This window comes from Neltuma alba, unplaced genomic scaffold (assembly GCF_004799145.2).
Source record: "Neltuma alba isolate B1F8T4 unplaced genomic scaffold, ASM479914v2 tig00013022_pilon, whole genome shotgun sequence".
In the NCBI taxonomy this organism is placed as follows: domain Eukaryota; kingdom Viridiplantae; phylum Streptophyta; class Magnoliopsida; order Fabales; family Fabaceae; genus Neltuma; species Neltuma alba.
Window position 1 is genome coordinate 53,162 of NW_021637369.1, and position 10,426 is coordinate 63,587.

Below are 10,426 nucleotides of genomic sequence, written 5' to 3' on the forward strand. Positions count from 1 at the left end.
AAATAATACTCTTCCGGTCCTAAATATAAAATTCTTATACTAATATATAAAGGTCTTATATTTAGAATCGGAGGGGTATTATAAATAGACTCGGACAAATCAATGATTTAAAAAAAAATTAATTAATAATGAGTAAAATAACATTCAGTATTTTAATCTTATTTTTCTGATATTTTTTTCTTATACATTCAACACCCAGTATAATCTTTTAATCATATGCAGTAGTAGCATCTTAGTCCTATTTATAGTTTCGGGCATTGATCAACCATAAATAAGCTAAGAGTACTTTATGTATTATAAATAAAAATCAGGTAAAATTATTTTTAAAATTATGATTTGTTTTTATTCAATTTTTTTATTTAAGTGACAATAACTACTGAGGTTAAAAAAAAAAAACTCATATATGGATTCAATGAAGCAACAAGCTGTAATAGGCAAGATGCTCATTTGAAATTGCTGTCTTCCTGCAGAGGCGCAAAATGAACAGTACGAAAAAGCAGTTTCTGAAACCTACTTTGGGAGATTATTGCAAGGGGCATGCCAATGCCAGTGCGGTTGTTTAGTGTGAAAAGAAAGAAAGCGAGAGGATGGTTCACACTACTCCACGCTAGCCGTTGCAGCACTCAGCAACAGGCAGCTAGTCGGTTAACCAGTTGGCCTTTCACGCTAACCAGACCCCTTCCCTCCGTTTACGCGCTCCCCTCCTTCTCCATCTGTCCCACGCCTTCTTCCCCCTTCCTTCCTCACGCGCCTTCTCCGCTTCTCTCTCTCCTATATATACCCCTTCCCTCCCAACGTCTTCCTCTCAACCCTCCTCCATTCAAGCTCCTTTGATTTCCGCTCTCATATTTCTTCTCCGACTTTCTCAAACTCTTTCGTTATCATGGCGCCGGTGACCACGTTCAAGGCCTTTGCCGTTCTCCTTGTCGCCGCTATCTTCGCCGCCGTGGCCTCCGCTCAGGACTTCGACTTGTCTCCCTCGCCGGCTCCTGCTCCCGATGTCGGAGCTGCGGGATCTGTTTCCAGCTCCGTCGCAATCATCGGTGCCTCCCTTGTCTTGTCGATGCTAGCTATTTTGAAGAACTAGACTATGTTCCATTCATTTTATGATCATACGTTTTATACACATATACACGCATACTAATGGATTATTTTACAGAGTGGTGATTTGCTTTATATTTGTCGATTTAGAGTTGAGTTTTGTGGCATTCAAAATAATATCTATATGATTTCGAAGACATACGTGTTCGTTTGATACTATATCTATACTATATCTATACGTGTTTGTTGGACTGAGAATGAGTTTAACACTGGACCAGAACATTTATATCAGGGTTTCAAGCTCTGTACGATCGTTATCATGATTCCATAGCTCCACTTTTTTTTCCTCACTTGTTTTTGTTCCTCTATGCTTAACTGAAAATAAATGTGTACACAAAATTAGGTCAACTGATTAATGATGAATCACAATCATATTAATCCTTTAATTTTCCATCAATTAAGCACAAAATACTGTTAGAACAAATTTTTCATATAGATCTCAATGAATTATTCGTAACAATAAACTTTTAAATTAACCATCCGGAAATTCTGCTAAATAAGATGTAATTATAGAAGTTAATTAAATATAGTCCTTCAGTTAAAATATTGTGAGAAATGAGTTACTACTATATACTTTTCACAGGAAATAAAAATCAGAAAAATAGATGAATTGAGGGTTTAATACATTTTCTGAAGTGTCGATATATGGTATTCAGAATCTTTCTATATATATATATATATATATATATTTGTATCTCTGAAATTTCTTAGTTAGTTATCTCGATCATATTTCTTCCTCTTTCAATTTTTATTTAAACTTAAACCCACCCCTCTACAGTTTAATCCTAACATGCATCCAAATGAACATCGCAGCGAACACACACAAGCAAGTTATCGTTTAAAGTTAATCCATTATACCCTCAGGCCTCAATGGACGTGACGAGAAACGTTAATAAAACTATTTATGCAACCGAAATAAAATTATTATGCTATTAGATAAGCATCCTAGAATCTCATCATCGCTATATATAACTTCCATTAGTTTAATCTTCAATCGTGTTTTGATCAGAGTTCTGCTTCTGCATAAGTAACTTTAAACCAAACCCAACGCAATGAACATATTCTTATAGATTGTCTAAACATGTGCTTAAACTTTTGTAGAAAAGTAACTATCCGAAGTCACATCTGGTCATATGCGTTTTTTCTTTAACTTTAATTTTGTTTACTCAGATCAATTATGTACTATTTTTATTATAAACCTTATTTATAAATTATAAATTATATTTTATAATTAGAACGGAGGTAATATTTAAGCAGCTGTGTCATTCCAAAAAAAAAAAAAGAGAGAAATAAATTGACCCGGAAAAAAGGTTTCAACGAAAGTAGCGGTCGAGGAGCGGAGGCCCTATAGCCTGAAGGGACAGTTTTATGAATCTAAATAGCAGAATTTATTGCTATCAATTACAAATAATATTTAAATTATAATGAGACGAAAAACCTTTGAAATTTGTTGTTGTTATTACAGCTTCCCCACATCTTCGAAGGTTTACCCGCCATATTCCCCCTTTCCCAAATGCTATTTAGCAAACTAGTTCAATTAATTTTATTTTTAAAATTTATAATTTCTTTCTTAGACTATTTTTATCAAGTACACATTAAAAAATAATGTTTATCAATGAGATAATTTCAATACAAATAATTAACAAGAATTTTATAAGTATCCCATCCACTGTTATTTTGACTTGGGTGGATGGGTGATAATATGTTTCAGTAAACTGGCGGAATGGAGAAGCCGCTCGGTTCTCCGTACTGAACGGTGTCCCTGTCCCCTGCATTTTCATTTCTTCGTATACAATAAATCTAATAGCACTCCAGATTCTTTAAAGCAAATTAAAATTAAAAATTCAATTGAACTGATGAGAAAGAAAGAAATGGAGGCAAAGGTCACTGTGTGAGATTCATCAGAATAGGAGTAAATCTGTTCTCAAATGTCAACCCCCCCCCCAAAAAAAAAGAAGCTAAAGATTCAACAATTCCCCTCATTTCACACTAGAATGCAGCATCATGGAGAATCATGATGGCTCAGCAGGATTCTGCTCTTCATTATTTGATACTTTAGGATCTTCATGACCCGACGAACTACCAAGTGTCTCTGATGGGGGCATATCAGGAACAGACAAAGATGAACCACCCTGCCCCGCTACAGAAGGCACAACACCCATTGCTTGATCATCAAAACCTTCAATACCAAACCACCATGAACCATCCGGACCCTGATGAGTTAATGGCATAATCTCAAATAGATTCAAGTCTTCAGAATCAATGGCGTCTGAATTAGAATCTAAAACTTCAGACATAGCAGCCAAGCCAAAGGAAGGGTCAGTTTCATCATTTGAGGTGTCAGCATCAAACTGCATTGAATTAACCAGTGTCCCTGGTAAACCCCTTATCTCTGAAGGATACATCTCATTGAAAAGCTCTAAATTTGGAGGAAATTCTTGACTTGGCAAATCCAGATATGATCTGGGTGGAGCTGGTGGTGGTTTGTGATGTATCCATGTATATGAACCAGGCTTCACTGTATGCTGAAAGCAAGAACATCGAAATCACACTCTAGACTTATCACAGCAAAAAGTTACACATTAAAAAGTAAAGTCATCCAAAAACAATCACAAGTAACCAAAAATCCTCTATACCGATTTTAGAAATTCAGGCAAGTACCACGGTTCAGTAAGACTTGGTTTCAGAACACTGCTTCTCTAAGTTTATTTCTTTATCTATCCATTTATTTTTCTTCCCTTGTTCCCCTTGAACATCTTGTTTTATCAATGAAAAAGATATGAACATTACAATGGGCATGGCATTTGCTGCGACACAACAAAATATAGACCTCAATTGAGAAGAAAACGGAAAATATTTAATATGTCTATAGACTGCAGATGATTTCTGAGAGAAGTGGAAAAAGATTTCATTGTTATTCAAACATAGTTAGACACAAGGAGCTAATTTAGAGTTTCTGAATATTTTCAATGCTATATAATGCTATACAACTACTATGCAAAAGAAACACTAGTTTCCCGGGAAAATCAAATGAACACGGTCATTTACAGCTCTCATTTCCTAAGTGAAAAGGCAAAAAGACACCGTAGAGAGGGCAACTCATTTACCCTGTAGAAACAATTATTCCTAAAGGGACAATATCCGTTTCCCAAGTCAAAATGCTTGCAATTAATCAACCTGAAAAGAAAAACAATAATAAACAAGTAAAACCGTGTATAAGTTAAATCAGCTCTTTTCAGTCTCAATTGAATTGAGTTGAGATTATCTATGTTTTTTTTTTTTTCCCAGACAGTCCCCAAGTTATCTCTTCACTAGGCATAAAGAGTCCCTCAGCAAAAATAATAAGGGGGAGTGTAACAAAAAAATACATATCTCATTTCACAAGGAATATGACAAGGGGAGAGGAAAGAAAGCCCAGTTGCCCCGTCAATGAACACTGATGGACCCTTCAGCAATTGACCATAATAAATAAAGAGTAAATTATACAAATTTTCCCAGAAACTTGAATTTAGTGAGCCCTTAACCAATAACATGCAGGGGCAATTAAGTAAATAGATAAGAAATTACTTGCAGCTTGTCTTGTAGTTGCCAATAATTTCCTGTTTCTCTTCCATTGTAAAATACCAGACAGTACTTGGAATCACGTAATATGATAACTTCCGGCATATGGGGCAGGTCTTCACATTTCTATTGGCCGGTAACTTTATAAATGAGGTTGGAGAACTACTACGCCAATTCCTGATACATGATAAACAGAAAGGATGATTGCACGCAGAAGGAATACCAAACTTACATTCATCTGCTTTAGGCTTTGAAAGAACACGTTCATAGCAAATCCTGCACTCTATTTCTTGACTTTTATTCAAAACCTCAAGGTACTTTTCCTTTTTCCCACAGATTTGCAAATGCTCCTCTTTTTCATTTGGTTCAGAATGATACAGACAGAACTTTTTACAGTAAACACATAGTTCTCCAGGAACACAAGAACACTTTTTTCTTGATGGTAAAGCAGTACTGGGTTCGCTGGCATCATAATTCTTTTGGTAATCTTGATGCTCAAGTTTTATACTCTTTCCATGTCTATCAAAATTCAGGAGCTGGCTTCCATGTTCCAAAGATTGTGCCTGAGAAGTTTGGATATGTTTATATTTGCATTGACCACCAAAAGCACATGTGCCTTTCTGATAGAACCTACAAATCTGTTTTCAAAATGTATGAGGAAAGAAATACAAAATTGTTAAGTATCATTAATTGGTAAGTAGGTAGAAGGAAGGCAGAATAAGAAGGAAGCACATTGATTGAAGGATTCTTTCTGTCATGAGAGTATTCACACTGGTCCCCTTTGGTACATGCTCCGCGAGCAAAGAACTTGCAATGCCTAAAGGATCCCCAAATTTAAAATGAACAAATTACAACAATGAGTAATTAGAAGAATAATTGATCTAAACTCAGATTGAAGAGTAGAGATGAGTAATGAAGAGGAGAGCAACCGATTTGAGTCAACACACAACATTATCATCAACAACAACAACAATAACAAGTCTTATTTCACGAAATGAGCTTGGTTACATGATTGCATGACACCATTATGCTCTATCAGCAGCTAACTTTTCAAATATGCCATCTACCAAAAGATCTCACTTAATAACTTCCTTGGGGATGTTGAGTTAATACACATAAAGAAAATGCACATCATAATTTCAATTAATACACAGAAGAAAATAGGAAAAAGCCTTGGAGACGTTGGCGGAAAGAAGTCGTCATAAGCATTTGATCCCGCACAAATGAAAAATATACCTCTAGCATCACCAGCCCACTAATAACATAGGTCAGACATTAAAAAGTTAACTAAATTGTAGGGAAGGCTTCCTCATTTATCATTCATGCTGAGGAACCCATAGTAGGTAAAAAAACAAATAATTTCACAGCCATTACTTGTTAAAATTATCCATCTAACTAACCATGACCCACAAATGCCCTTTATTTCTTCGTTCGTGCCTGGACCATTCAGATACGTAAGAAAGAAAAGAGTGAAAACCAAAGAAATCACTGTGAACATAAAGAAAGGGGAGACAATCAAATGCTCGTTGTAAAAGGACTGAAAATTTACTCAATTAATGAAGCAATATCATGCGATTTAATTGAATTTGAGAGACACACATGCAGAGGGGGCCAAAAAAAAAAAAGAACAATTCACCTCTTAGGCATAGGGAGATCTGTGAAATTTGTTGCGAAGAATCACAAATCTGAAGAAGATTTGAGGTTATGAGGACGTCCCTGTTCCTTCAGCCTTTTCTTGTACTCATGGGAATGCCCTTACATTGCAGTTTCATGATCAAGCCTCCCTGGCATTTAGATGGCACACAACACGTGATCAAAGATACGACAACGGCAACTTTCTGTTTAATCCTAGCCATTTTCTTGATCCAGAAGCCTTGTCATGCAACACAAGATAAAACATCAAAGCGCACCGTTTTGAGGCCAGTGAAATGATGCACTTGATCAGTCCTTTTCTGCCAAACATGATGTGATTTCGATTGTTTGTATTGCAAATCTTTTCCTTCCAATTAAACACCCTAGACATTGTGTTTCACCCTTGAATATCAACCCTCAAATGCATCACCAAATCCATCTAATTCTAGTTTGCCTTGTTCCTGTTTTGATTTAAACCAAATGGCATTCTGTCTTGTACATATCGTCTTCTTTGTGTGCATTTTAAAGCGATGATAGTGATGGTTATCCTCTTCTCTTTATGCAAAGTCTTAAATAGCGATCGTATAAACTCTTACTATATTTTGCTGCTCTTCCTTGAAATTGAAGCTTGATCATGTATCAGTCTACATAAAGTAAATGCAATGCATTGCTAATGAAGGCTATGCAACTTAATTATCCGTAAGTATCTCTTTGATCTCTCAAAGTCTTGAAACAGGCCATAACCATGGTAAGCCCTCAAGATACAACTCATGCAAGATATACATTCAAGAGAATTATAGGATTGTCTTTTTCCAATGGCTTCTGATTATCTACGATTAGTTCTTAATTGCACAAGAAGTTAAAAGAGTACTTGTACTTGAAGCTAACCTAGAGCCTAAGGAACAAAGATAGTTATATAGAGACGTGCCAAAAGGATATACTATAAGATGATCCACCAAGTAAAGAGAACCAGCATAACGAGATTAAGCTGTTGAAAGTTCCTCGTTTAAGGCTATAAATCTTCTCCATAAATTCTAGGCTTAAATGATAATGTAATACTCGTTGAATCTTTTATCACTTAGGTGAACATATTATTTCTATACTATAACCTAATGGGTTTTCACATCATACGTGCTGCAGGAATGTACTTCGAATATAGGGTCAAGGGAACCTCATCCTAGTTATCTGACCGCAACATTAGACTACGAAATCACCAATTTATATCCAGAATAAACTAAAATGGAGAGAATAATATGATTTTGGGAAAAATCAACGGATAGAAGTTCATATGCAGATTGCTTTCAATTTGTGAAAAATGGTTTTAAGAGGTCAATCTAGTGTCACCTAGATCTCATCTTCAATATTTACTACAACTCTTGTCACTCTCCGGTTCAATTGAATTCAGTGCACCTAGACCATTTGTCATGATTATTTCTGACTGATTAGGACTTCCATTAACATGATCACCATCTTGTCATTCTAGATTCATCCTAGGATTAACCAAGCAGTGATTAGTTGCCAAGTTACTTAATCATGCAAGAGATGAACACGAATGCATAGGCAATTAACCCACAATCCATCATATATCACATGACTTATCATTCAAGAGATAGAGAAAGTGAAATATGCATAGCACATAACTATTATCACCAATCATATGACATAGAAAGTTAACTGGATTAAAAGCATGTATTGATGTAGCAATCTTTAATTGTTCCAAGTAGCGGAAGTAAAGTTAACCTAATCCCTCACAGGGCTACTTCTCCTACCCTAGTCAGGGTTTTGAAAACATATGTGAAAAGCAAACATCAAACCAGAATTACACGTTTGCATCCCTAAGCTAAAGAATTGAGAAGAAGCAGGAGAAAAGAACTTATATTTGTATCTTCTCTAGCATCGGCTCCCTTTAGCTTTTGTGTTAATGGACTCCGAGACTTTGACCCTTTCCAAGTTGCCGAAGAGTATTATTGAGAGGCTCTTTTACACATTCCTCAAGGTATTACTTACAGATTTTGGAAATTCCTGTGAACATTACGCTGCTACGTTGATTCTTAGCTGCGACTTCTGTAAGGTTTACCTTGTTTCTCTTCCGCATTAATGCGTGACAGAGCATTTCTAACGCCTGTGAAATCTGGGTTTGCCAGTAATGTCATGGCTGTAAATTCATGTGCACCACGACTCTGATCTTCAGGATGATTTACGCCGCAACATTTGCGATTCTCTGCATAAAGCCGAGATTTTTGCACCAGTTTAGTGTTTTCCTTCCTCTTCTGGGGTCATTCATGGGCGGCTAAGAAAAGCAAGCGAACTTCATAACGTCCAAAGAATATTACTTCTCCGGAGGAATACTATTTAACCCTCAGAGGTCCGTTTTAAATACAAGTACTCCTATCTTTCTTAATATAAAAACTACTCTTCCGGTATAGGACTCAATTGTTAAATTAGTTTTGATCTTAAACATTAGATTTATTTTTCATATTTATCAATTTTTTCTAAATTACTCCTATAGATACTCCCTCAACCATAATCAAGTAGAAAAGGAAGATGGAGTATTAAGAAAAATGATTATGGTATTTTAGGAAAAACATGTCACATTTCTTATAATTAACTAATTTACCTAATTTCCTTAATCTAATCAAATTAGTTAAATGGATCTTATATTAAGGACCGGAGAAGTATTTAACTAATTTGATTAGATTAAAAATATTAGATAAATTAGTTAATTATAATAAACATGACATGTTTTTCCTAAAATATCATAATCATCTTTTTTAATATCATCTCTCCCTCTCCCTCTTCTACTTGATTATAATTGAAGGGGATCCATAAGGGTAATTTAAAAAAAATTGATAAATATGAGAAATAAGTCTTATATTTAGTATCAAAATTAACTCAATAATTAGGTCTTATATTAAAAACCAGAGAAGTATTTACTATTCAGAAGTGCTTATAAACATTTTTATTAATAAGTGTTTGTAAGCATTTTTATGAAATTAGAGACTAAACTTATTTTACAGATGTACGTCATATTTTATAAAAAAATATTTGGATAAGATCAAAACCATAGTTTCAGAAGTGTTTTTACACTATACGAGGTAAATATGTGGAAGAGTTTACCTCGATTTATGAAAAAATGCTTCTGAAAGTGATTATTGGGATATCTAAACACCATGTCATGGTTAAAAAACCTCAGTTTTCGCAACAAATGTGTGTAGACAGCCACGAAAGCCATTCCAATGCAATACTTGATCGTATACTTACCAATCTTACATATTCTTGGTCCTAAAGTCTAAATCACTCAAATTTCAAGATATTAATGTAGTATAAATTTAAGGGTAACATTTCCTGATAAAATCAACTAAATAAACTAAGAAAAAGCCAGTACAAATTGATAAAACTGTACAGGATGAGCAAAGTGTTTGCCACCTCATTCCTCTTGAGCTGTCCCTTTGTACAAAAAAAACATTTAACCAAATTACGTAGATTAAAAAAATTGGTAAAATTGGCTAAATATAGTAAATATGTAAAAATTGTAAGTTTTTTCTCTAAAAAATACCCTTATTTATGAGAGGAAAAAGTATAAAAGAGAAAATAAGAAAAGAAATTAATGATAAGATAATAAACATATCGGGCATTAAAATAAGTAATTAATAGTGGCAAAATAAGAAACTAATCAAGAAAATTTAATTCATCTTACAAATGTTGCTTATAAATAGGGACAAAATAAAAATGATAATTATTGCTTATTAAAAAAAAATGGACGGAAGGAGTATTTTATTTACCAAAAGTTGATGAACATGAAGCTGAATGTGTGAGTGATACACTTACTCCAATCACTATTTTGACCAATGCACTTAGATATGACAAGTACCTTTCAGAAAACAACCAAAAGAACTGTGAAAGAGCTCAGATACATATGAAACAAGAAAGAAAGTCTCCATTATCCGAGTGCTTTGATTCGAGCACCGTTTCTACGGCACAACAGTACAAGGAGCAATTTCTGCATAAATGACCTCTTCGCAAACGTCAACCACCACTTAATGGGAGTACCATTGTGTCTGTCGCCATTTTATGATCCCACAAAAATCCGGCCAGATGTTCCACCAAATGTGGTATCAAGGGAATCGAGCTC

The 10,426-nt window shown here is 34.8% G+C and overlaps 1 protein-coding gene across 1 annotated transcript; it reads right to left on the reverse strand.

Moving 5' to 3' along the window:
- Window positions 1-3,023: 3,023 nt before the first annotated feature.
- LOC114733643 (E3 ubiquitin-protein ligase makorin-like) lies at window positions 3,024-6,494 on the reverse strand. The gene is made up of 5 exons (XM_028921137.1): window positions 6,299-6,494; window positions 5,395-5,479; window positions 4,669-5,300; window positions 4,209-4,278; window positions 3,024-3,626 (listed from the first exon to the last, which is right to left on the reverse strand). Exons 1-5 carry the CDS (start codon window positions 6,307-6,309, stop codon window positions 3,114-3,116), a joined length of 1,311 nt encoding a protein of 436 aa, XP_028776970.1. The 5' UTR covers window positions 6,310-6,494; the 3' UTR covers window positions 3,024-3,113.
- Window positions 6,495-10,426: the final 3,932 nt, after the last annotated feature.

What these genes read in the sequence shown, in the direction of transcription:
- LOC114733643 (XM_028921137.1), bottom strand. An exon ending in GAAAGAATCCTTCAATCAAT is followed by an intron (nt 5,301 to 5,394) that starts GTGCTTCCTTCT and finishes TTTTGAAAACAG; the next exon opens with ATTTGTAGGTTCTATCAGAA. An exon ending in AACTACAAGACAAGCTGCAA is followed by an intron (nt 4,279 to 4,668) that starts GTAATTTCTTAT and finishes TTTTCTTTTCAG; the next exon opens with GTTGATTAATTGCAAGCATT.